The sequence below is a fragment of the Plecotus auritus genome (genome assembly GCF_963455305.1).
Source record: "Plecotus auritus genome assembly, chromosome: 1".
NCBI classification, from domain to species: Eukaryota; Metazoa; Chordata; class Mammalia; order Chiroptera; family Vespertilionidae; genus Plecotus; species Plecotus auritus.
The window spans coordinates 62,823,402-62,851,348 of NC_137770.1; the positions used below are offsets into that span (position 1 = coordinate 62,823,402).

The 27,947-nt window shown below is 38.7% G+C and overlaps 1 protein-coding gene across 3 annotated transcripts in view; it reads left to right on the forward strand.

Annotated features, from left to right (window-relative positions):
• DMXL2 (Dmx like 2) overlaps positions 1–26,890 on the forward strand; it is a gene marked incomplete at its 3' end in the record, with an annotated part of 168,899 nt that extends 142,009 nt beyond the window's left edge. Inside the window, exons 28-44 of one of the 3 annotated variants that reach the window (XM_080654714.1) lie at positions 79–327; positions 4,736–4,914; positions 6,459–6,595; positions 6,926–7,011; positions 7,673–7,874; positions 8,645–8,762; positions 14,877–14,939; positions 15,954–16,040; positions 16,122–16,243; positions 17,298–17,436; positions 18,919–18,979; positions 19,116–19,243; positions 19,983–20,060; positions 21,916–22,007; positions 22,692–22,744; positions 24,595–24,812; positions 25,511–26,884. In XM_080654714.1, coding sequence (XP_080510840.1) covers positions 79–327; positions 4,736–4,914; positions 6,459–6,595; positions 6,926–7,011; positions 7,673–7,874; positions 8,645–8,762; positions 14,877–14,939; positions 15,954–16,040; positions 16,122–16,243; positions 17,298–17,436; positions 18,919–18,979; positions 19,116–19,243; positions 19,983–20,060; positions 21,916–22,007; positions 22,692–22,744; positions 24,595–24,812; positions 25,511–25,720 — 2,222 coding nt within the window. Of the gene's footprint in view, positions 1–78; positions 328–4,735; positions 4,915–6,458; positions 6,596–6,925; positions 7,012–7,672; positions 7,875–8,644; positions 8,842–14,876; positions 14,940–15,953; positions 16,041–16,121; positions 16,244–17,297; positions 17,437–18,918; positions 18,980–19,115; positions 19,244–19,982; positions 20,061–21,915; positions 22,008–22,691; positions 22,745–24,594; positions 24,813–25,510 lie in introns of those variants that run through there. The other 2 variants (XM_080654713.1, XM_080654715.1) reach the window with 2 other exon arrangements.
• Positions 26,891–27,947: the final 1,057 nt, after the last annotated feature.

The following is a 27,947-nucleotide window of genomic DNA, read 5'->3' on the forward strand; positions in this document are numbered from 1 at the left end:
TTAAATTGCAAATTTAGAATTTTTTCCTTCTTGAGCTTTATGCTGATATACTTTTTATGATATTATATATCTCTACAGGTGTGAGCTCACTTATTAATCTCTTGAGTTCAGCACAAGATGAAGACCAGCCAAAACTGAACATTTTGTTGTGTGAAGCTGTTGTTGCTGTTTACTTAAGTTTATTGATACATGCTCTTGCCACAAATTCCTCCAATGAATTGTTTCGACTTGCAGCCCACCCATTAAATAATCGAATGTGGGCTGCTGTTTTTGGAGGGGGTGTAAGACTTATTGTGAAGCCTCAAAGACAATCAGAAAGTATTTCAGGTAAGATAATGTATGTAAATATAAATAATTACCATTGTTAAAGTAAAAGATTTTTTAGCACTTTAAGAAATCTATTTTGAAAATTAGTGATTGTTGAAGTGTAATCACTCTTGTTATGACTAAACTCATGTTAGAATAAGAAATATACAATGATCAATTTTGGATACCAGGACAAATTTAAGGATGATAAAAAGGAAGTAGAGGAAAGGTAAAGGTAAGTGAGGAGACAATGTTAGGGAATGAAGCCATGGAAAAAAAAGATAGTTTTTAATTAGAGAAAGGATATTTAAATTTTTTTTTTTAATTTTTCACACTGGTCAGTGTGGTTAAGTGGTTAGAGCATTAGCCCTCCACCGAAGGGTCTTGGGTTTGATTCCCAGTCAAGGACACATACTTGGGTCATGAGTTCCACTCATTCACCTGGTTTATTTATTCCGTGTGTGTGTGTGTGGGGGGGGGGTGTGGTGTGTGTTTCCTCATGGACTAGAATATATTTTTCATCTCACTTTTTAAAATGGTAGGATATGGTGAGATGTAGACTAATGCCATTGGAAAGGTTTCCATCTTGGTGCCGAAACATAGAAATATCTTAATTCATCTTTAGAAATGGTCATATTACAGATGAGCAATCAGTGACAGTTTAAATGCCACAGGTTCTAACCTGTGTCCTTAGTGCCCAATGTAGATTTAAATAGGACCCTTCAAGGTAAGGGAGGAGATCTCACCCACTCCAATTGCTTCTACTCCATCGAAGGGTCTTAATCTTTATCTTTCTACCTAGTTGTAGTCCACCTTAAACTTAAAGTTTTCCCCCAAAACGATTTACTGAATTTTCTATTATTTTTTATGGTAATTCATTCACCACCAAGTTATCCACACTTAAAACCTCTGACTATGCATTCATATTTACATTCACTTAACACCTACTATCTGCCAGGCAGTGTTCAAGATTCTGGAGGTATGGAGTGAACAAAACAGACAATTCCCTTACCTTCATGAAGCTTACATCTATTGAAGGTAAAATTAACAAATAAATATCTCAGGTCTGATAAGAACTCTAATAAAAATAAAGCAGAGTAACTGGAGAGTGATGAGGGGAGGAGGATGAGGACAGTTTAGTTAGGGTAAGCAGAAAGCACATTTCCGATTAGGTAGCATTGAGCAGTCTTATGGAGTAGTTCCTCTGAGTATGCATTCGTATTTAGGGAAGTCAGTGATCACACCATTCTGAGCATTCTAGGCAGATGGAGCAGTGAGGGCAGAGTTCATGAGATAGGACTGGATTTGGCCTTTTCTAGGAACTACAAAGAAAGCCAGAATGGCTGTCATGGGGTGAGGGTGGAGGAGTGTTTAGAGATGAAGTAAGGTCAGTAGTTGGGGGCAAGGTCATTTAGGGTTTCATGGATCATTGTATGGATCATTTAGTTGTTTTTCTAAAGAAAGATAGGAAACTACTAGACTCTAGTAACTAGAGGTTTTTAAGCATATGAGTGACATAATCTATTTAGGTTTTCAGAAGATCCATTCTAGGTGCTGTGTGAATAGACTATGCAACAAGAATAAAAGTAGAGAGCCCGGGTGGGAGGCTATTGTTTAGTCCACTTAAAAGATAATAGTGGCTCCTGCTGGTGTTGCTAAGTGGTGAGAGCTTTTGGCCTGTGCACTCTATTCCCAGTCAAGGGCACATAACTGGGTTGCAGGTTCAATCTCTGGCCCCAGTCAAGGCATGTGCAGGAAGCAACCAATTGATGGTCCCCCACCCCCACCCTTCCTCCTTCCTTCTCTCACTTCCTCCCTCTCTCCCTCTTCCCCTCCTCCCTCCTTTCCACTCTCTCCAAAAATCATTGAAAAAAATATCCTTGGGTGAGGATTGAAAAAAAAAGAGAGACCAAAAAAACAGGTAATAGTGAGTTACCATCAAGAATGAATGGATTTTATCATTTCACAATATACGTATATTGTTAGGTCGCCTAAGGAGGAACGCACAAGGCCAGAGTGGTGAGGGATTATGAATTTATTCGATCATCCGCACACCAGGTGGTTGAGCCTGGATGGCTCCAGCACCCAGTGAGGGGAGTCTGCGGCTTTTAAAGGACTTTTGGCGGGATTTTTCTGGGCAGAGACTTCTTTATGCATACCCGGAGGGGAAGTAATGGAATGTGGTCGCTGCAAGTGAAATGTGGTCTTCAGCAAAGGGAATGTCCATAGTGAAATGTCCTGGAAAGCCAGTTCCCAGGGGGAAGGGTATCAACTCAGTTGCTCCATCAAACCTAACATATATCAGACAGACCATCATGCTGTACACCTTAAACTTACACAGTGATGCATGTCAATTATTTCTCAGTAAAACTGGAAAAAAGACTAGCAATACAAGTGTTGGCAAGGATGTTTAGCAACTGGAACTTTTATATGTTATTTGTGGGAATGTAAATATGCAACCACTTTGGAAAACAGTCTGAGAGTTGTTTTTTTTGTTTGTTTGTTTTAAAATATATTTTATTGATTTTTTACAGAGAGGAAGGGAGAGGGAGAGAGAGTTAGAAACATCGATGAGAGAGAAACATCAATCAGCTGCCTCCTGCACACCCCCTACTGGGGATGTGCCCGCAACCAAGGTACATACCCTTGACTGGAATCGAACCTGGGATCCTTGAGTCCACAGGTCGACGCTCTATCCACTGAGCCAAACCGGTTAGGGCAAGACTGAAGAGTTTTTATAAATTTATCATGTGACTCACCCTGTGTCCCAACAATTCCCCTTTTAATTATTTACATAGAAGAAATGAAACCATAATTCACACAAAGTCTTATAAATAAATATTTATGCAGCTTTATTCATAATAGCTCCAAACTGGAATTAACCCAAATGTCAGTTATCGAGTGAGTGGATTAAAAAAAAAAAAAAAAGATGGGTAAACTATGGTATACAGTGTTACTCAGCCATGAAAAGGAATGAAGTGCGATATGAATATATGCTATAATCAGCATGAACCTCAAAAACATGCTAAGTGGAAGAAGCCAGACACAGAAGTCACACATTGTATGATTCCTTTTATATGAAATATCCAAATAGGTAATCCATAGAGACAGAAGCAGATTTGTGGTTGCCATGGGCTAGAGAGAGGGAGGAATGGAGAGTGATTTCTTAATGGGTATGGGGTTTTCATTTGGAGTGATGAGAATACTTTGGAATGAGATAGAGGTGGTGGTTGCATAACATTGTGAAAGTACTAAATGCCACTGAATTATTCATTTTTAAATGGTTGGTTTTATGTAAGTTCCACCTCATTTAGAAACAAGTTAAAGAGGGGTTAGCATAGGTCATATTCTGAATATAATGTGGAGTTACTGCTGATTGTTGATGAATTGTGTGCAATGTGGGAGAAGGAGGAGTTGACATAGAATTGTCATTTTCTTTGGTGGGGAGATTTAGGAGTGGAGTGGGTTGACTTCTACTTTCTGTATCTCTTATATCCAATGACTCCCTGATCCTTTTGATATTTCATGTATGTGTTCCTTGTATCTAATACTTGTTCTCAGTGTTTACCACCCGCAGTATTAATTCAGGCCCTTCTTATGTCATCTTGGTCCATATTCCTTTCTAATTGATCAAGAAAACCACATCTCATCGTATGACAGGCTCGATACGTTTTTTATGAGAATGCCCATAGGATAAGCTTCCAGGCTCAATCCACAAGCTAGTCCTGGCCTGACTGTTGCCCTCCCTGATGCCTGTCTGGCAAAAGTAATTTACTCAAACCTGTCATTTGTTTCTGTCATCTCTTTCTCTTTTCCCACTGAGCCTCTGCCCTTTTAAGGCATGCTTTACATCCTACACATTCAGTGACTCTTGGACAGCATAGCCAGAAATGACCACTCAAGCACTTTCCTTATGACTATTGAATATATCATTTATTTAGTACATTGTACCTAGAATTATTTTAATCTTTATTCTGTACAGCACAAAGGTGTTTCATGGCAAGATATTCTTTTTAAAAAATATATATTTTACTGATTTTTTTACAGAGAGTTAGGGAGAGGGATAGAGAGTTAGAAACATCGATCAGCTGCCTCCTGCATACCCCCTACTGGGGATGTGCCCGCAACCAAGGTACATGCCCTTGACCAGAATCGAACCTGGGACCTTTCAGTCTGCAGGCCGACGCTCTATCCACTGAGCCAAACCAGTTAGGGCCAAGATATTCTTTATGCTCTGTCCTCATTTCTGCCATGATGGCTGGAACACTGATGGCTGGAACTAGAAGACTTTAGGAGCACTAAACTCTTTAGATGCAAGTAGGTAATTTAGTCTGAACTAAAACATGGCAAAAGTGGGATGAAAAGAAATGTTAACTTACTGGGTTAATAATGGAAAATAAATGCTTATTTTTCCCTCTTTTTTATTCAGCACCTTCTGTTCCGTCTGAAGACATAGATAAACACCGGAGGAGATTTAACATGCGAATGCTAGTCCCTGGAAGGCCTGTAAAAGATGCTACGCCACCACCAGTGCCTGCAGAAAGACCATCTTACAAGGAAAAATTTGTTCCTCCTGAACTTAGTATGTGGGATTATTTTGTTGCAAAGGTAAGGGACGTGAGGAATGCAGGTTTTGAGTATGTCTGTTTTATGAACTCTTGTCAATACATCACATAGGACTGAGGGGCAGCTTCTGGACTGAACCACCATAGCTTAGACATGTAATCTCTCACGTCCAGAAACTGGATATTCATTCATTGAGCATCAGATATGTGAGAATGATTAGATACTAGATATGGATGAGACAAACTATATGGGATTTAGGTATAAACCAGAAGTCAGTTTATTAACATGTAGTCAGCATCATCATGTGCCTGGAATACTTTTAGGTTCCCTTCATCTGATTATCATTGTTTCCCTGGTCAGCATAGAACGAGAGCAGGAGATGTTTAGGGGTTTTATTGTTACCAGTCCAAAGAGGATACTCAAAATGTCAGAATATAGAGTAAGGAAAGGTTATTGACCAAGAAGATGCCAATCCAAATGAGAAAATATTTTGTACAAAATAAAAATGAAAAGCAATGTAACAAAGTTTATGGAATGCAAATGAAGCAGTGGTTACAAGGAAATTTATAGTTTTGAATTCTTATATTAGGAAAAAAAGATTAAAATCAGATATCAAAAGACTTACCATAATCTAGAAATATTAAAGAAAACCTAAAATAAAAGGTAGAAAATAATACATATATAAGCAGAAATAAAATAGAAAACAATAATTTATCATGACAGAAAGCAGATTGGTGGTTTCCTGAAGCTGGGGTTGAATTGGAAAATTGAGAAAGAGCAATAGGAATCTTTGGGGATGAAGAAAATATTCTACATTTTGACTTGGGTAGTGGTTACATAGTGTATATATTTGTTAAAAAACCAATTAATTGTATGTGTAAAATAGATAATTTTTATTCTATATATGCTATAATAAAGATTTAAAAAAATTATTTTAGAAAATTGAACAGTGATACTATTTGAATATTTAATAGTTATCATGATTTATGTAAAATAAGATTATGATTATTTTAAAAATAAAAAATCCTTATTCAGTAGAAGAAAATAAGAAGGTGCCAATCCTCAAATTCTTCTTAAGAAAGTACAGAGTTCAGGTTTCTTTTATGTCAAGGGAAGGGAAAATGGGAGGGGCTATTTTTGTAAAATCTCAAGCCTCAAGCAGAATTTCTCTAATGATTAGCTTGTCTAAAGCAGGAGCTGTTAGCCCCAAGGCCCTGGGACAGCAGGCTCAAACAAGATGGAGACAGAAAGACTGCGCATTTCACCTGTTACATTAGCAGGCCATGGTGTTGCCCCATGACACATCTCTGGTTCTCCAAGCAGAGGAAATGTCTCAGGGGCTTAGAATCCTTATGGGGACTAGATCCATTATAGTCCCATTAGTATCATGTTGGGTGCATCACTTTGCTTTTATGAGCTCATCACCCTCTATTAATATTTCCCTCTTTATATATGTTAACACTGTTGTCACCTTGCTGTAAGTGCGCAAGAGGGAATACATCCCCCGTCGTGCCTCCTCCCAATGTTAAGTTAGGACAAAGATAACCCAATTATATGTTTTAAAATAACTTTACCTTTTATTTCAGCCATTTCTCCCTTTGTCTGATAGTGGTATTATATATGATTCTGATGAAAGCATTCATAGTGAAGAAGAAGAAGATGATGATGATGAATTTTTTTCAGGCACACGAATACAGGAGCACCAAGACCCAAATTCCTATAGGTAAATTGCCTTTTCTTTTATAGGAAATCCTTATAGTACTAATTTTAAGTAACATTATCATGAACTTATACAAGAACCGATTTATGTTTTTAGGTAAAGAATTCTGTACCTTTGAAGTAAATTTCCAGACAGTACAGTATTTCTTTCACATCCACTTTTAAATAGTAGCTTATATACAGAGCACAAGCACAAACATTTTTAGTGAGGGAAAAGTATGTAATTTATTGATGTGCTATTAGATTGATGTGACTGTGGTAATTTCCAGATATTGCAAGTGTAATATAAGGATAATACAATTGAGGATAATTTCCTTTTGTCCCCCTTGAACAGCTGGGTTCTTCTGCATTTGGCAATGGTTAAGCTAATACTTCACAATGTCAAGAATTTTTTTCCCTTTGCTGGATTGGAATTCTCTGGTAAGTCTGGAATTTAAAAATTAATGTTCATAAATATAACAAATTACCATCTTTAGAAATCCATATGAAAGGGCATTTGGTGCTAAAAAAAAATACTACATTGGAGCTTTAACAGGTCTTGTTTATTTTAGACTCCAGTCTATGGTTTTAAATACATAGCAAGAATTGCTATCTTCCTAGAAGGTTGAAATATAAAGCAAAAAAACTAGATTGGAGAAACTAGACATTTCCTCGGTTCATTTTAGAGAGCTGGCTTTTGCTTTGTTGAAAGCATTAAGAATCCAAATGCTACCCTGGCCAGTGTGGCTCAGTTGGTTGAGCATCAGTCATCCTGTGCACCAAAAAGTCACTGGTTTGATTTTGGGTCAGGGCACATACCTAGGTTGTGGACTTGATCCCCGGTAAGGAGTGTGCAGGAGGCAGCCAATTGATGTTTCGCTCTCACATTGAAGTTTCTCTCTCTCTTCCCTCTCCCTTCCTCTCTCTCAAAAAAAGAAAAAAATCTTTTAAAAAAAATCTAAATGGTTTTAGATTAACATTTTTAGAGTTATTTGTACTAGTATATTCAGAAGTTTTGCCTGTAAATTCAGGTTTGATAAATATGTGGATGATGACCAACATTTTTTATCAAAATGAAATGACATATTCTATTGCTTTGTAGAGTTGCCTGTAACATCACCGTTAGGTATTGCTGTGATTAAAAACTTGGAGAATTGGGAACACATCTTGCAAGAGAAAATGGATCAATTTGAAGGTCCACCCCCTAACTATATCAACACATATCCAGCTGACCTGTCTGCAGGAGCTGGACCAGCTGTTCTTCGAAATAAAGCAATGCTAGATCCTGAGAATACTCCGTTCAAGTAAGAATGCTTTTTGTATGTCTTCCTGGAAGACAGTGTGGCAAAATATGCCAATAGCCTCAAAACATTCATAACTTGGAACCTGCAATTCTATTTCTAGCAAAATACACTAAGGAAACATAAGAAATCTTGTTAGAAGATTATTTTTCCCAGGAATACCTATAATTCAGTAAGCATTACTTTCATATTCAGGGGAAAACTTTTATTACTATTTTTGTTATTTTAAGAACTTTTACAGAAATTCTTTGAGGTAACCTACATATGCAAACACAATGCTACTGTACTGACCTTTTGTCAGTAATTTAATAGTAAGCACATTATTCTTCATAGATGCTGTGATCAGTGAAATGTTCATCTGGGTCCCTATCCTAAACAGCATGCTTTTTCTCTTGAAGCAGCTGGCCCTGATTAAGAGCATTGCTCATAAGCTTAAAGAGCAGGGCTTTTTAGCTTGTTAGGAGGTTAGAAATGAAATTTATGACTTATCTTTATTGGTAATATGCTTTTAACCAACAGAGCCAACCTAATGTATAATTTTAAAAGACTAGGAGATTCATTTGACTCTCAGCTCAATCTGTTCATTCAGAGAACCTGTAATTAGATAATTAATTGCAAGATTTTTAGAAAAATTAAAAATGAAATTACAAAATTTTGTTAAGTTTAATGCTGTAACTTCTTTGCTTTAGATAATGAAAGTTTTTAAAAAAGTACCTGTAACTGTGAAACATTTTCTGTAGACTGAAAGAGTGATATGTTGATTGTTTTACTAGATCCCGGGATTCCTCTGCACTTCCAGTCAAACGACTTTGGCATTTCCTTGTTAAACAAGAAGTCCTTCAAGAGACATTTATTAGATATATTTTCACTAAGAAAAGAAAGCAGAGTGAGGTATTTTGAAAAAAATTTTTTTTTCTGTTGTAATTTTTGTTTAGTTTTCTTTAATATTTCTAATGGAGTGAGTGCTTGATTTGAGATTTATTTTTTGGTTGGAACTTACTATCTTTCATACATCATGGGTAATAGTTTACCAAACTACAATAAATTATATTAAGGTTAAAAACTTACAATTTTCACTTCATAGCAATGAAACAACATAGGTCTCTTGATAAATCATGTATACTCAAGTGAAATTTGGTACTTCTTTTATAGTATTTACCATTGGGCTTTTCCATTTGATAAAGATTTTGATGGGTGGTTTAGAGAATTTAATATATAAATGAGTGTGCTCGTATTATGATTCTCTGAATATCATTTAATTGAAAATACAGCATAGCCCTTTAAAAGCATTTTATTTACTTAGCATTTAAAAATGAACAAGATAAATTTTAGAAGCAACAAATTTAGAGAATAAATTAAAGAAATAACAAATTCAAAATGAAGGAAGATTGCTTTTACAACGTTGGACAGAGGAGAGGTTCTACATTGCATGGTTAACCTAAATGTAAATTAATAATGTGATACCATTCAGGATTTAAGAAGACTCAGGAATTGGGAGACTGGCAGTGTGAAACTTAAAATGATCTCTTCCTTATACAAGGAGGGGTCCATATATCTTTTATATGAGCATTTCAGTTTATGTGGCCATTTAATGATGTAATGGGCAGTTTGGATTGTGTTCTCTGGATAGAGTGTCAGGTATGATTAAAGATTTGGCAAACAGGATTTATAAGAAAAGAAGATGAATTATATTTCACTTAGGAAAGTGAAAACCGAGAGGGACAGTCCACACGATTTCGTTTCCCAAGGTAAATGAGAAAATTGCTTCTCAGTTTCCCCCATACCTAGGGCAGCAGAACCTACCGAGCTCGTCACCCACTTACCTAGATGGTAATGGTGGTCAGCCCTTGTGAAATCTTTTATTTTCTCTGTGGATTTAAAATGTGTGTACTTAAGTAGGAATTGGGGGATTGAACTGCAGATATTTTTTTAAAGTCTTTTTTGGTAATAAACAATAAACCCTGATGGTATTGAAATTATTTTTTTTTAATTTAATAAATCTTTATTGTTCAGATTATTACAATTGTTCCTCTTTTTTCCCCCCATAGCTCCCTTCCACCGGGTTCCCACCCCACCCTCTGCCCTTACCTCCCCACTCCCACTGTCCTCATCCATAGGTGTACGCTTTTTGTCCAGTCTCTTCCCACACCTCCCACACCCTTTCCCCCCCGAGAATTGTCGGTCCACTCCCTTTCTATGCCCCTGATTCTATTATATTCACCAGTTTATTCTGTTCATCAGATTTTTTATTCACTTGATTTTTAGATTCATTTGTTAATAGACATGTATTTGTTGTTCATAATTTTTATCTTTACCTTTTTCTTCTTCCTCCTCTTCTTAAAGAATACCTTTCAGCATTTCATATAATACTAGTTTGGTGGTGATGAACTCCTTTAGCTTTTTCTTATCTGTGAAGCTCTTTATCTGCCCTTCAATTCTGAATGATAGCTTTGCTGGGTAGAGTAATCTTGGTTGTAGGCTCTTGCTATTCATCACTTTGTTGTTTTTTTTTTAAATATTTTATTGATTTTTTACAGAGAGGAAGGGAGAGGGATAGAGAGTTAGAAACATCGATGAGAGAGAAACATCAATCAGCTGCCTCCTGCACACCCCCTACTGGGGATGTGCCCGCAACCAAGGTATATGCCCTTGACTGGAATCGAACCTGGGACCTTTCAGTCCGCAGGCCGATGCTCTATCCACTGAGCCAAACCGGTTAGGGCTATTCATCACTTTGAATATTACTTGCCACTCCCGTCTGGCCTGCATAGTTTCTGTTGAGAAATCAGCTGCCAATCGTATGGGTGCTCCCTTGTAGGTAACTGTTTTTCTCTTGCTGCTTTTAATATTCTCTCTTTGTCTTTTGCTCTTGGCATTTTAATTATGATGTGTCTTGGTGTGGTCCTCTTTGGATTCCTTTTGTTTGGGGTTCTGTGCGCTTCCTGGACTTGTAAGTCTATTTCTTTCACCAGGTTGGGGAAGTTTTCTGTCATCATTTCTTTGACTAGATTTTCAGTATCTTGCTCTCTCTCTTCTTCTGGCACCCCCATAATTTGGATGTTGGTACGCTTGAGGTTGTCTCAGAGGCTCCTTACACTATCTTCAAATTTTTGGATTCTTTTTTCTTTTTGCTTTTCCAGCTGAGTGTTTTTTTGCTTTTTTGTATTTCAACTCTTTGACTTGATTCTTGCAATCCTCTAGTCTGCTGTTAGGTCTCTGTATAATATTTTTTATTTCAGCCAGTGTATGTTTAATTTCTAGTTGGTCCTTTTTCATATCTTTGAGGGTCTTGCTAAATTTATCGGCCTTTTCTAGAAAATGCTTGAAAAACCTTATAACCGTGGTTTTGAACTCTATATCTAGTCATTTGTTTTCCTCCATTTCTTTCATTTGTGATTCTTTGTCTCTGCATTTTTTGCTGCTTCCCTGAGTTGGTAGAGTAGCTGTGTGTGGTAGGTGTCCTCTAGGGCACAGTGGTTCAGCCTCCCCAGTTACCTGAGGTGGACACTCTTGGTGCACCCCTTTGTGGACTGTGTGCTCAGCCTTGTTGTAGTTAAGTCTTGATTGTTGTTGGTATCACTGGGAGGAATTGACCTCCAGGCCAATTGGCTGTGAGGATCAGCTGTGTCTACGCTGGGAAAACTTCTGTGCTGGAGACACCCTTATGAGACAAGACTTACAAAATTGCAAAAGCCTCTGTGCTCAGCTTGGATGGGGCAGAGTTTTAAGGCGGAGCAGACAACCTTGGTTTCCCGTCAGCCCTGCCCTAAGAGGCCCCTGGATCTCAGTGTCCCGTGGTAATCGCTGCAAGCACCTCTGAGAGAAAGCCACCCTTGAGTTTTGTCCACTGCCAGACAGTCCAGTTTGTCCCCGAATGAGTTGGCGTTCCCAGAAATTTGCCCAGAACTTGGAGTTCAGTGCAGTCGGGAGCTTCTGTCTCCCTCCCACTTTAGAAAGCCAGCCACGCACTCAGCCTCCCATGCATCCAGCAGTCAGTCCTCTCTGCACGTGCGCTCCTTCAGACCTCTGCTTTCCGCAGCTCCCAAGTCTCAGTGTGCTTTCTCTTTTCCTGACAGTCCAGATTCCCCCCGAATGAGTCTGGTTTCCCAGCGTCTCGCCTGGGACTGGAGTTCAGTGCATTCAGGAGCTTCCTTCTCCCTCCTGCTTTAGAAAGCCAGCCGCGCACTCAGCCACCTGTGCACACAGCCGCCCATCCTCTCCGCGTGCGAGTCTCTGTACTTCAACCTTTTGCAGCTCCTCTGAGTCTTAATGTGCCTTCCTCTTTTCTTCTAGTTATAGAATTTCCACTCAGCCAGCTTTCCTGTGGTTCCGGATGGTGTTCTGTCTTTTAGTTGTAGTTTTGATATTGTTGTGCGAGGCAGCAGTTTAGGTATTTACCTATGCTGCCATCTTGGTTTCCCCCTTGGTATTGAAATTATTGATGTAGGATTTGTTAGGGGATCAGAGCCAAATTCATTTCCTCTTTTATTTAGTCCACTGTTTACACCATGTTCTATAGTGATGCTGAGTCCAAATGCCATAAAAATAAGATACAGAAATCTAAGAAATAGATTAAAAAAATAGATACTTGTTTAATTAGGGGTTTCTTATTCACAGAAAACTAGTTAATTGAAGGATCTGTTTTCTGTGTATTTAGTTCTTCAAATTACTAAACATAATGACTTATTGAAGATATGCTTTAATTATTCATAAGGTTTGTAGCAGTTTGATTGGGTTGGATTGTCAGAGCCTCAGATTACTGTGGGAATCCAGGGGTGAAGGTTGTTTGGACCCTCAGACTCTTGTCTTGCCCTTGCCCTTCAGGTTCTGTTCTTTCCCTCTTCCTTAACTAAGCTTCCCCCCATCCTTTATGCCCCCTCAGTCTCTGTGCTCTTGGGATCAACAGCCAAATGTGTGTTACCTGCTATTTTTGTACCAGCCTAGGGTCTCCATGGACAGGGAGGTAGGACAGAGATAAATAGAACATTTCTTAAAATGCTATGTAAGCATTGGTTGGCTCTACGGAAGGGAAGTACATAGCTGGGAGTTTGGATGGGAGAAGAATTTTTATCATGTACCCTTTTGTACCTTTTTGTTTGTTTGTTTTGTTGTTGTTAATCCTCATTGGAGGTTATTTTCTCCACCAATTTTCAGAGAGAGTAGAAGGGAGGGAGAGAAACACATCGATTGGTTGCCTCTCACATGCTCCCTGATGGGCTGGGGGTGAACCTGCAAGAGTACTGTGGGACCTTCAACCCAGGTACGCACCCTTGACTGGGAATCGGGCCTGCAACCCTTCCGTGTGCAAGCTGGTGCTCTAACCATTGAACTATTGGCCAGGGTCTCTTTTGTAACTTGAATTTTAAATTGTTGAATGAAATTCTGTTCAGTGCTGTCAAATTGAATTTTCTGTGACAATGGAAATTTGTCTCTTCTGTACTAACCAGCCTGAAATGGTTATTGAGCAGCTAAAATGTGGCTGGCGTAACTGAGGAACTAAAGTTTTAATTGTATTTAATTTAAATTTAAGTAGCCACATATGTTTAGTGGCCACTGTATGGAATCTCATAGATCTGCTGAAAAGTTGTTTGCATTAGGGAAAAAACGTTAAAGCTGTTAAGACAAAATATAAACTGGTCACTAAGTTCAGAAATGTGCAGCATTATTAAAACTACCCACCTACTCGCCCTGGCCGGTGTGGCTCCATTGGTTGGAGTGTCCCATGCACTGAAAGGTTGTGGGTTCAATCCTGAGTCAGGTCGAGGCCAGTAGAGGTGGCGGTGGAGAGAAAGAGGGAGTGATAGATGTTCTCGCTCACATCCATGTTTCTCTTTCTAAAAAATCAATGAAAATATGTCCTCGGTTGAGGATTAAAAAACAAACTACCCATCTACTAAGAGAGTTTTATCTTTTTAAATTATTAAATAGGACTTTGGTAATCAATAAATTTGGTAAATTTAGTGGATTAGTAAAATTGGCAAACTAATCCTAAAAGTGCTAACATGCTGGCTAATTAAAAAAAAAAAAGACTTAATAATAAAATTCTTCTGAGAAATGCTGAAATTTTAGACTAATTCACATGGAAGTTTTACTCATTGGCTATATTAAGAATATTTCACAAAACAGGTGTTGGTGAAATTGATCAATGTGACAGACTCAGCTACGTGATACAGGCAAATAGGTTTCTCTGCAGTTTGGCCCCGGCACAGGTTTCCTCCTTCATTGTCAGGTGCAGCAGCCGCAGAGCAGCCGCTGATGGCAGGGGCAGAGAATTTGGCCCTTTCAGCTTTAAGTGAAACAGCCACTTTAGGAGTGTATTGCTCTGATCAAACCTTCAGAGGTTTCCACAACAGAGCAGAAGTATTACTTCTAACTGTAGCCATTTCTAATGATCCTGTCATCAACCAGGAGCAAGTATTTTGTGTGATTCTTTCCGATGCCTCATTTTATGAAACATTTACTTCCGAGGAGAAAAGTCCTTGATTAAGTAAATGGTTGATGTGAATTCTAATCCCTGTCTCTTCATGGATATATTCCTTATAAGTGAGAGTAAAATAATTATCAGTACTTTCGATCTGTGTTTAGGAGTTAGTTTTAATTTGAATTTGAAAGAAAGCCCTATAGGATAGGAATATAGTTATTATAGAATGCATCTGTTTGTACAAGTAGGTTTTATTTTTAGAGATTACAGTTTAAGGTAGAACTTTAAGTTATATAACTGATATACAAATAACTAGTTTTTATTTTGAAATAGTTTTTATATATGTAACAGTTACATTAACTTTAATTTTGCCTGGTTTGCTTTGTGTTGTGTTTATCTGATAACATCACATTTTACTCAGTTTAATTTCTTTCATGATGTTTTGCTTTGAAAAGGACACCTTGCAAATTCATTTTTACCATCTTTAAGTGATGGAGTAACCATTTCAGTTTGAAATTTTTCATTCTCTTTATAATTTTGTTTCATGCATGGCTTTGTGTTTGTGACGGTGTGGTGTTATTTAGTCTGTAGAAGAACATGTGGAGCATGTCAAACAAAACTACGTAGCAGAAGATTGCCACAGCAAGGTAGTATTCCAAGCTCTTGTATTAGCTCATTCTTTCATGTGCAAGGAACTAATGCCTGATCTCTAATACTAACCATGACCTGCCCAGTTGGTCAGAGTACTCATTGCACACTTCAGTGACACACAGTAGGAAAAGCTGCGCTAGGTCTGGCTCTCCCTGCCACTGGTTCTTCTCTTTCCTGCTTTCTGTCCCACCTCTACTTAGGTCACTTTTTCCAGTCTGTTCTTAAACATGATTGTCTATTTATCTTCTTCTTTTTATAAGTTATTATTGATTTCAGAGAGAGGAAGGGAGAGGGAGAGAGAAATAGAAATATCAATGATGAGAATCATTGATTGGCTGCCTCCTGCACGTCTGCTGGGGTTCAAGCCCACAACCCAGGCATATGTCCTGAGTGAGAAATGAACCGTGACCTCCTGGTTCTTGGGTCAATCCTCAACCACTGAGCCACAGCAGCTGGCTCTATCTTTCTTCTTGATTCTGCCTCTTCTTTCCTTCCTGTCACCTTTGACCCTAAGCCACTGCATCTTCCTCTCATCAATTTCCTTCATTCATTTCTATTTTTCTTCCCAACTTCTCCTTAGTCCTGTCTCATCACCTTTATTTAATGTTTCATTTCTTATGTGACTCCTTTGTCTTTCTGTCTTTTTTCCTTCACTCGTGCCTCTTATGTATACACCTTCTTATTACAGTATCTTTGCACTCTTTTGGAAGAGGTAAGAGAGACATATTACTGCCGTAAATACTAGTGAAAATTATGCTAGCTATCTTTTAGATAGTTAATCAGTATCCTATAATCAGAATAGAAATATTTGTAATTGGATGATTACAGGGCATCAGCGAATTTAAGCTAATTTCAAAGCTAATTTTCAACACAGTAAAATTATTAGTCCCTTTTTACTTACTGCTGCTGCTGCATTTTTCTCCTTATCCTTTTTTTAATGTTGTGGGGAGTGCAGATCTCTACATAGAGCTGTGCTGCAACAACTATAATTGCCAACAAATGTTTTTCAGGTTGAAGCTGATCTGGGTTATCCAGGTGGAAAGGCAAAAATAATTCATAAGGAATCAGACATGATTATGGCATTTTCTATTAACAAGGTAAAAGCTTTAGTCATTATAAAGAATGTTGTTCTTTTTAGTGAAATTGACTGAATTATTGACTCTGCCTTTGCTTTACAGGCAAACTACAATGAAATTGTTTTGGCTTCAACACATGATGTACAAGAACTCGATGTTACTTCTCTACTAGCCTGTCAGTCATACATGTGGATTGGAGAAGAATATGACAGAGAATCCAAAAGGTTGGATTGTGTTACGTAGTCAATTTTAAATGTAGTTTTCTTCAAAAGGTTAAATGTTTTTGCACATGATTTGAATTATCGAGAAAAGTATATTTTTATCTACCTTCATTTGGGTAGGAGCCAAACATAAGCAAATTACTCATACTTGTTCCATTAGACCCTGAGGTATTCATTGAGTCAGAATAATCCCCAACACCAAAGTCTAATGTTGACAATTGCTACTTTGACATTTAACCCCAAAGAAATGCCAGAAATTACACAATATTCAGCAAATTCAGCTGATCTGGAAAAATAAAGCAAAAGGCCGTATACACAAATGAATTCATAGACTGATGAAGCATATTCACTGAGTAATTTCCAGTGTTTCTTCTTATCTCCTTATAAGTATACCTTTTTTACAGGTAAAAACGTGGACACTGCACCAAACGTTTTGTAACACTTCCCTTTTTGGGGTTTCTCCTCCACGTTTGCCTTCCTTCTTGCTTTTTTCCAGACTCTCGAAAATTTTATATGCTTGGGAATGGTGCCATGATAACCTTTCTCCTGTTGAGTTTTCTATTTTGTCAGTATATAATATAACTAGATTTCAATATCACACTTCAGGGTAGATATAACCATGTAATGTGATATAGTCCATCATAAAAATTACTTCAACATTTTTATGTGATAAATTAGTATCTTACTCTTAAGAAATCTTTAAATTCAAATTTCTTTAAAATGTATGAATTTGATACATGGGATTACTGTACTTGAAGAGAACATATACTCTTTTTCTAAAAAGAAAATCTCTATTAAATATTCCAAAACATTTGTTTCAACTTGTGTAATAATAAATTTATCACTGAACAACATTTGACTAATTTATATTTGGCTAATGGAAAAGTTAACCAGAAAGAAAATTGGTTATGATTAGGACATATACTTAAGTTTTCCTCATGGATATTTATTTATTTATTTTTAAATAAAGACTGTCCTATGTGTACATCAGTTCTATAATTGGAATGTGTTAAGAGAGAAAGGAATTTTCACAATAACACATATTTGTTTTTCACAGTTCAGATGATATTGATTATCGTGGTTCCACTACAACTCTTCATCAACCCAGTACATCAGCCTACTCAGCAAATCCGACGCATCCACTTTCATCTCTGCCCTGGCTGGGCAGTGGACAGACTAGCACTGGAGCTAGTGTGGTATGTCATTTAATATTAAGTGTAGTTTCTGGATATGGACTCCCTCAAAATAAGTTGAAATCACTTTGACCTAGGAATGATCCAAAAGGTTAGGGCAGTGACCAGTTAGACCAGTGGTTCTCAACCTTTCTAATGCCGCGACCCTTTAATACAGTTCCTCATGTTGTGGTGACCCCCCAACCATAAAATTATTTTCATTGCTACTTCATAACTGTAATTTTGCTACTGTTATGAATCGTAATGTAAATATCTGTGATGGACTATATCACATTACATGGTTATATCTACCCTTTATTAAAGGGTCGCGGCATTGGAAAGGTTGAGAACCACTGAGTTAGACCATCCTATATAATAACGAGGTAATATGCAAATTGACCCTCATGCCCTCACACAAGATGGCTGCCCCCATGTAGTCAAAGGTAGCCACCACAAGATGGCTGGCAGGGGAGGGTAGTTGTGAGCAATCAGGCCAGAAGGGGGGGGAAGTTGGGGGCGACCAGGCCAGAAGGGTAGGGTAGTTGGGGGCAATCAGGCCAGAAGAGGAGGGCAGTTAGGGATGACCAGGCCTGCAGGGGAGGGTAGTTGGGGGTGACTGGGCCTGCAGGGGAGGGCAGTTGGTGGCAACCGGCTGGCAGGGGAGGGCAGTTGGGGACAATTGGGCTGGCAGGGGAGCAGTTTGGCATCGATCAGGCTGGCAGGGGAGTGGTTAGGGGGTGATCAGGCTGGCAGGCAGGTGAGCGGTTGGGAGCCAGCAGTCCTGGATTGTGAGAAGGATGTCCAACTGCCAGTTTAGGCCTGATCCCATAGAGATCGGGCCTAAACCGGCAGTCAGACATCCCCAAGGGGTCCCAGATTGGAGAGGGTGCAGGCTAGACTGAGGGACACCCCCCCACCCCCGCAGTGCATGAATTTCGTGCACCGGGCCTCTAGTATAATAAAAAAAAATCTAACATACTGTGAGTTTCTGTGTCAGGTGCATGCTTTTTCTCACAACAACCCTAGGTGGGAGGTGCTGTTATTATCCCCCATTATCATTTTATAGATGAGCAAACTGAGAGGCACAGAGTGAAAAAACAGAGTCAACAGGAATTCATGTCTACTCTAAGTGTGTGAAAGCGCATCAGTAGCATTGCTAGTCACTATACTTGAAGGGGTCCCATTCTCATGTTCTGTGAAAACCCTGGAGATACTCATTGTCTTCAGGGAGGGCCACTTGGAGAATTCCCTTTATCACTAGATGAAGTGCCTGGTGTCCTTACCGTGCACACAGGCCGGGGCTATGCCAGGAAGTGACTTGCTTCCACAGGCTGTTCAGACAAGTGCCGTACATTAGTGGTTCAGAAAATCCACAACAGGGTTTATTTCAGTAATTAGCCAGTTGTAAAGAATAAATGTTATCAGAATTAAAGTTGGCATGAATCATATCCCTCCTCACTTCTTCTGTTATGCACAAAATAAATTCATTTTTATTTTCTTTTAAAGCTTATGAAAAGGAATCTACATAATGTTAAGAGAATGACCTCACACCCTGTCCATCAATACTGTAAGTATTTTATTTATGGTCCAAAGATTGTAAACAGCCTCTATCATTTTGAAATTGTTTTATAGAATGGAAAATATTGGACCTCTTTCTTCAGCTTCTTTATTTCTTATCTTTTGCCTTTCCTCTCGTGTTTCAGATCTTACAGGTGCTCAGGATGGCAGTGTACGCATGTTTGAATGGACACGACCTCAGCAACTTGTCTGTTTCCGCCAAGCCGGCAATGCAAGAGTAACCAGACTATATTTTAATTCTCAAGGCAACAAGGTTAGTTCTTGGGGGTTTACTGCTAAACTCATCTGAAAATAATTGTGGATGTTCATGAGGATATGGTTAGTAAAACTACATCTAAAAGCAAATTCAGTGACTCTGTATTTAGCCGAGCAGGTAGTTTGTTGGTGTCTCTTTACCCCCTTGTCTCCCAATAACAGCATAAATTCACAAAATTTTGTATGGCTTAGTTAGTTATCCTCTTAAAGATACTAAGTATTCTGAGCAGGTAAAGAACTCTGTTGAGTGTGTTGGTGGTCCTATAAGCACATTCAAGCACCTGAGAAAAACCTTCCAGTTTCTTACTGAATTGTACTACAGAATATTGGAGGAAAACAGTAAAATAGGTGTAGGAAAGTATTTAAAAGGTAGCAGGCCATGACTGGGTGGCTCAGTTTTTTGGAGCGTGTCCCTACACCAGAAGGTGGTGGGTTCGATTCCCGGTCAGGGCACATGCTTAAGGTTGTGGGTTTGATCCTCAGTTGGGATGCGTATGGGAAGCAACAATAGATTTCTCTCTCTCTCAAATCAATAAACATATCCTCAAGTGAGGATTTTTTTAGAACAGTGGTAAGGTATTTATAGTATTTGGACCTTCTTGGGACCTACAGCAACAGAAACATACGTGTGGGGAGAATATTAGTTAAGAGCAGGTTAAGGGCCTCTGGTTTCTATAAATGTTACCTGTGAGATGGATGCTAAGAAGCTGTGTTTAATATTTACGCCTTTTTTACAGTGTGGTGTTGCAGATGGAGAAGGTTTTCTGAGTATCTGGCAAGTAAACCAAACTGCAGCAAATCCTAAACCTTACATGGTGAGTATCACTCAGCATTCCCAGAGCGTGTAGAGGCCACTTGTTTATGAAGTGTCTGTTTCAGACAGTGAATCTCATTGGCGGATCTGGTTGGAAAGAGACAGTCTGTCCAGCAACCACAGCCCAGAACCCATCATTGCTCTGGTTTAAGACTGAAATGACCTGAAAAACAAAAACCTTGCTTTTCGCAGCTGAAGGGCAACCATTATATTTGAAAAATTTCACAAGCTTTCCATTTGCTAGTCCTACACAGGATACATTTTCATTACACTTTTATCCATTTTGAAAATTCTATTTTTAATGATAGAATTTTGTACTGATACCTATGTTAAGAATCAAACAGGTTGCAGGTACAGTCATCCCTTGGTATCTGTGGGGAATTGGTTCCAGGACCTCTGTGGGTGCTGGAATTCCTTATGTAAAATGGCTTTAGTCTTTGCATATAACCTACAGACATCCTCCTGTATATTTTAAATTACTTACAATACCTAATACAATCTAAGTTTTATGTAAATAGTTGTTATACTATATTGTTTAAGGAATAATCACAAGAAAAAAAGTCTGTACATGTTCAGTACTAATGTAGCCAACTCTGGCCTACCTAACTACAGATACACACTAGCAACAGTGTAACTTTTAAAAAAATACATATTTTTGACCTGTAGATATGGAGGGCCAACTGTATTCCAGTTTTCTCCAGAATTTTGTTCAGTAGATTATAAAATAACCAATCCCAATAGGCTGCTTTATTCATGAATCCAAATCATACTACAGCACTTGGTGATACAGACAAGCATATTTTCACTGGGTGGGGTGAGGCAGGAGGAGAGGTGGGAAATGGTGCTCTTCTATGCAGAACTTCCGCTTCATATATTTTGATTTTATGGTGTCTTGAACCATAGTGTCTTGAACCTCCAGGGTTTGGATAGATTCCCAAATACTTTTAAATTTTCCTTTCTAGACTATACACATGTTGTTATATATATGAAATATTTCTCTTAAATTGGTACACTACAGACCGTGTCATAAAGTCTTCACAGAAATGGAAGTGATCTTGAACAGAAATGGAAGTGATCTTGAATCTATCATTTACCTTCAGTCAGATCTATACCATAATTAAAATATAAAAATATGTTTTATTTTAAAATACCCCGACATCCTTCTTCTGGGTCCTCACCTCCAAACTTCTACTCATCCAGCTAATCCAACAGAAAAGTTCCGCCTGACTCAGTAAATGGTTTCCACGGTGCTGAATAGCCTTGGGAGCTGTTTGGGACAGCCTTAAACCTCTGGGTTATTTGCTGAACCACTCACTTTTGATCTGGTTTTTATAAGAACTAAACTTCACCAGGAGGTGTGGGTAGGGAGCAGGAGGTCGTAAGAAAGGTGGATGGTTACAAAGTTAACGTGACTTCCTGTTGCGGTCTAATACTAGATGGGTATGTAAGAGTTTTTCTCCCTGGATGGTTGTTTATTATGATTTATATTTTTAAACTTTATTAAGTATATTTGAGATTATTAGCAATAAAATTGTTTGATTGGGCCCTTACTTAACCAAGCCATTTAATTATATGAAGTTCATGTGCTTGGTACCTTTGCTATGTATTCTGAAAAATATAACTTTTAATTCCTCGTTTTTATTATCCCTTTCCAGTTTTAAAAAAATTATTGGGTATTAGTCAAATAATATGCAGATGACTGCTAATTCTCTTACTATCACTTATTCTTTATCCTAGACTTTTAAAAAATTGTTCTTAGCTCATGCATATAGTATTATTTTAGCAGAACTGTGTTTTTACTGTACCAAATTTTATTGGATGTTTAGGTAACATCCACTGCACTTTGTTTTCTGTAGAGTTGGCAGTGCCACAGTAAAGCCACAAGTGACTTTGCATTTATCACCTCTTCAAGTCTTGTTGCCACATCTGGACAATCCAATGACAACAGGTAGGTTGACAGAAAAAATAAGAATAAGTAGTTTTTTTGGCAGACAGGTATTCTTGGAGGCTTTTTCCACCCTAGGAATACAAAAACTTTCTTTGTTACATAATTCTTAGATTAGTTTTCCTTACCAAGAGAAAAACAAAAATTACTCCTAATTTAGTCTTGCATGCATAATTATTACGTTGAAGCTACCCAGTCATTTCTTTGCATTGCTGTTAGTACTGTCATGTTCTTGAGGATTAAAAAGCATTTGACACTCTGTAGCCATCATTCTCAACATCATCTTTGACCTCACACAGTTTTCATTGACAATGCATGCCTATGAATAACTTCATATCCCTGCAGCGGTTTCCCCTGTGGGTATAGGAACATCCCTTCTACTCAGGACATCACGTCTGGTTCCCGGCAGCGGTCCTGGAAAAGGGAGGGGCTGGGGGATGAGACTGGGCAGAGGCAGGAGGACCATGGACAGAACTGTGCAGTGTAAAAAAGATAAAATCTTAGAAGAGATATAGCCCAGTCCCAGCCGCTACCCTCATTCTCGTTAAGAATCACTACTTTATAAATGTAGTGAACAAAAAAAGATAAGATTCAATAAGATATTTGACTTGAAGACAGTTTGCCCCTAGTGACACCTTAGAACAATTATTCATGATGTCATTTTGTTATTCTTTGTTTCTTTATAAGAAATGTGTGCCTCTGGGACACTTTGATACCACCTGGAAACAGCCTCGTTCATGGTGAGTGAAGGCCTATGGCTTGTAATACACTCTGAAGGAATGCTTTCCTGGTTTTATTTTACCAGGGGATCTAGTCAGTGTTTTATTACATGGGTTGATGATGGAGAAATATTTAGAAGTTAACTAGAATATCTGGCTATGTTGCCAAGGTAACGATGTGTGGGCATAGAAATCCAGCTAGCCTAGAATAGCCTTGAGTTGTATTCTCGTCAGAAAATGTGGCATGGAGGGCAGTGTTACTAACAACGCTGTGTAAGGAATTAGTTGCACTGTTCATTGATCGCAACAGAAATGAGATCTTATTTTAAAGAATTAAACATAACCTAAAAGTCAACCTTACAGTAGGAGCTGGAAATAGGAGCAATACCATTTAAATATTACTTTAAGACAGTATTTTCCAAATTGGTGTCCTAATGCTCTCTCTTCCTCATGATGCTGCTGAAAGAATGCTCCAGCCAATAAGTCTGGTTGAAGCTGGGTAGATTTTTATATTTTTAGTTTTATTTTTTATATTTTTATTTCAGAGAGGAAGGGAGAGGTAGAATCAATGATGAGAGAGAATCATTGATTGGTTGCCTCCTGCATACCCCCTACTGGGGATTGAGCACACAACCCAGGCATGTGCCCTTGACCAGAATCGAACCTGGGACCTTTCAATCCGCAGGCTGACTATCCACTGAGCCAAACCAGCTAGGGCTGGATTTTTATTTTTAACAGAAAGATTTCTCAGTCTTTTACTATGCTTTTGTGGATTTTGAAAAGTGTGGTTGTTTCCCAATTTTATTTAACATCTTTTCAAGATTTGCCACTTAGTGGTTTGTGTCTTTAATATTTAAAATGCAGAGAATCCTGGGAAGACTAACTCTCTAACATGTAGCTGGTCATTTTCACATTGTGGTACTTGAGTTTCAGCTACTTACCTGAGAAGAACTTCCACCAGGTGTCTATCTGGGCAGGAACTGGGAGAGGATAAAAACTTGTCAGTGGTGGCTCTCAGGGAGGTGGCAAGTGCATCATGAGAAGCTTGGTCTCCTCTGCACTTTTGCTTCTATATCCTTCCCATGAGGCAGCATAACTTAGTTCGTTTAGGCTATAGTTTAAACTTCTGGTGTGTGTGCTTTCACATTGAGATTACTGATAAGAATTTTTTTCTGCCATTGCTTGGCATTGTTTTTAACACTTTGATCATATGATCATACTGGAGGCCACTGCAGGCCACTGCACAAAATTCGTGCACTCGGGGAGGGGTCCCTCAGTCCAACCTGCGCCCTCTTGCCGTCCGGGAGCCCCCGGGAGCCCATGGGGAGCAGGCCTAAGCCGGCAGTTGAACATCCTTAGCTCTGCTGCTGAGGCAGGAGAGGCTCCCGCCACCACAGCTGAGCTTGCCAGCCATGAGCCCAGCTTCTGGCTGAGTGGCACTCCCGCTGTGGGAGCACAGTGACCACCAGGGGGCAGCTCCTGCATTGAGCATCTGCCACCTGGTAGTCAGTGCATGTTATAGAGACCAGTCATTCCACTGTTCGGTCAATTTGCATATTAGTCTTTTATTATATAGGATAGAGGCCCGGTACATGGGTGGGGGCTGGCCAGCCTGCCCTGATGGGGGCCCCCGATTGGGATGGAGGTCCCTGCTGGGGGGTGGGGCCAGCAGGGGTGAGGGTCCGCCGTCGTTCTGGTCATAAAGGTCGTTCCACCATTTCGGTCACTGGGCTTTTATTATATAGGATGATTACAGAAATTAGAATGAAAAATGTGTCTAATCTCTGTGTTAATTTCTGTTATTTAAATGTACATTTACATGTCAGAATTGCCAAGATAGAATTTAAGAAAAGGCTCTTGTTTTTCTTCAGGTTTCACATGCCATGAGCACGGTGCCACGGTACTTCAGTATGCGCCAAAACATCAGCTCCTGATATCTGGAGGTAGGAAGGGCTGCGTCTGCCTTTTTGACATCAGGCAGAGACAGCTCATCCACACATTCCAGGCACACGACTCGGCCATTAAGGCACTGGCTCTGGATCCCTGTGAGGAATATTTTACTACAGGTTCAGCAGAAGGTAACATAAAGGTGAGTTGGTAGCAGAGGTTGGAATATTCTGTATAGTATGTTGTCTTTATCTGTTGTCAAGGCTGCTTGGGAAGAAAACCTTCAAACCCCCACCATGTTCTTGCAAACGAGGGCATAAAGGGGAGCTTTGTGTAGATACTGTCTCCTGACACCCTTCCTTCCTTCCTTCTAGGTGGTTCTTCCTACACTGTTGTGGTTGGGAAAACCAGATAGAGTTCTCTAAGGCATTTGAGTCAAGTGTAGGAGTTTAATTAGGGCCTGGCTATTTTGGTGACATTAGTTCAGCTCCTCCTCTCTCCCACCTCTGCTCTCAGTTCCTTACTCTGTTTGTAGTTGAGGTGAGGTTTGTCGATGAGATGGTACTGTTCTTTTATATTGCGAGGGCCTAGCTTAGCATTCGGAACAGATTTAATCAAGTTAACTTAAATATGCATTTGAATTAGAAGTGGGGTATATGTGGTTAATATAAAATTATAAGAGAATGTGAAGAGAAATTTGAAAGAAGGGACAGCAAAGTGTAAGAACAGTTAATCATCTGAGTGATTTATTTCCAGGTAGCTAAGCTGTTAGGAAGAGTCAGTGGGTGGGAAAGCTGGGCCAGCGGAACAGAAGTGAAGATCATGTTTTTGCTTTTGGTTCTTTCTCTCCTTTTTTTGTGACTTACACTTTCTGTTTTCACTCTCCCTCTTTTAAACCAGGTTTGGAGATTGACAGGCCATGGTCTGATTCATTCCTTTAAAAACGAACATGCTAAACAGTCCATATTCAGAAACCTTGGGGCAGGAGTCATGCATATCGACATCATCCAAGGCAATCGGTTCTTCTCCTGTGGGGCAGACGGCACTCTGAAAACGAGGGTCTTGCCCAATGCTTTTAACATCCCTACCAGGATTCTCGACATTCTATAGATTAAATATTGGAGCTTTATTTTTATAAACATTTCAATTAAAAAACACACTGCAGTAGTTATTAGGCATTTTTGCTTTCCAAGCAGTTAACATACTGAAAACAATACAGAGAATCTCTGTAGAAATTGAATCTGATTCAAGCTGAGTGTTGTGCTGAGTATCGCCTATACAGGTTGTTAGAATGACTGTGCATGTACCTTTTATCATGCTGACGTTCTTAAAAAAAAAAAAATCAAACCTAGTATCATATGAAGGGTACTATTCATTACAGCATTTATTAAACCTGATTCAGAAAACATTAGTAAGTTATAATAATGAGAAGGACCTTTGTACCACATTAAGGGAGAAAATGTTCCTGGTTCAGGTTTTTCTTCCTATTCTTACCACTGACCGAAGCATGCCTGCAGTCTCCTCTGTTGAATGAAGGACAGTCATGAGGTATGAGAAGCTCTTGATCACTGGAGTGTGCAGTGACCAGCGAGGTCGTTCCCATGCTTTCCTGCTGAATAGGTTTCCTGTTAGTGTTTAAACTGAGCTACTACTGTAACTTGCAAATGAGTGCAAATTTAAATGCAATGTTTTCCTTACGATTTGCACATTCACATTGTTTGGATTGCTAGTTTTTCTATTTAAACATTTGCCTTCATGTTAGAATGTAATAACGTGAACATGACACATTTGTAATTAACCAAAACATACCAGTGTAGTATTTTTCTTTTCATGTATTCATGATTTAACACCCACAACATTTTAAGGCTATGTTGAAACTACACCAATAGAACATTCCATATCATACTTAAAATGAATGTTAGGCTTTTTGTGGCCAGTTAATAGTTGATGATATTGGTGATATTATTTATTACCACAGCCTATTGTATAAACTATGCAGGATTAAATATTATTTGCTTGTAAAATATTAGCCAATGTTGTTATATTTTGCTGTACCTCCTTGGTTATGACCAAAAATATGTTAAGCTATTGAAACCAATGTCTGTGTGTTTAAATGTTTACCAGCAAATTGTCTCATCATTTTAATAAGAATGCTTAATGCCTGTGCGGTAAATAGTAAAATATAATGGCATAAAGGCACTTTTCTCTGAAGGTAATGTGATGTTCAGGCTGTGCAATATGTATGTAAAAGAAAAATAAATGTAATTTGTTGGAGTTTTACCTTAGTTTGGTCTGGCATTTTTGGATAATATTAAGCTGTTGGGATCATTTTACATGTGATAAAATGTTTAACTTTCAGAGAACTTTTAAGCTGTTAAGAAGTTCATTCATTCACGAATATTTACTGCGTACCTTCTTCATCAGAAGCCATTCTAGGAAATGGGATACAGAAGCAACCCAAATAGAGAGGGCAGGGCGCTCAAGGTGGGGATGTAGCTGGGTAAGAACTAACCTCATTTACTGAAATGCAGGCTTTGGTGCTGACGCTGAGCTGGGAATGGTGCTTATGTGGAGTGTGGAGTAGTGAGGGAAAGAAGGAGACATGCTTGAATACATGGGAACACAAATTTGAAAAAAATTGAAAACCTGTATGTACACTTACCTCAGTTTTGTGTACAAAAACCTGTATATGTTGCATACTCTCCATCGTTGTATATATTACACTGAAATCATCCCAGCTAATTCAGTTGGAATCTGTAAGGTAATACAATTTTCAAACTGAAATTTTAAACTATTGGTAGCTGCCACTTTCTTTAAGCTATTGCTTTACAGTAATCTACCATGTTACTAATTTGTGTGTTTTTTCAATTAAAAATTTAGAAGGTTTAGATTTATAAAAAAAAATTGAGCTGCCCTAGCCAGTTTGGCTCAATGGATAAAGCGTCAGCCTGTGGACCAAAGGGTCCCGGTTCGATTCTGGTCAAGGGCACATACCTTAGTTGCAGGCTCCTCCCCGGTCCGGGTCCTGGTTGGGACTCGTGCAGGAGGCAACCAATTGATGTGCTTCTGTCACATCGATGATTCTTTCTGTCTTTTCCTCTCTCTTTCACTCTCCCTAAAAATCAATGGGAAAATATTCTCAGGTGAGGATTAACAACAACAAAAATGATAATAATAATAAATTGAGCCAGTACCACAGAGAGTTTCCATCTATTCCCCTCATCAGTTTCCCTTATTATTAACATTTTGCATTAGTGTGATACATTTGTTATAATTAATAAACCAGTATTGTTGCATTGTAAAGTCCATGGATTACATTAAGCTTCATTCACCCTTC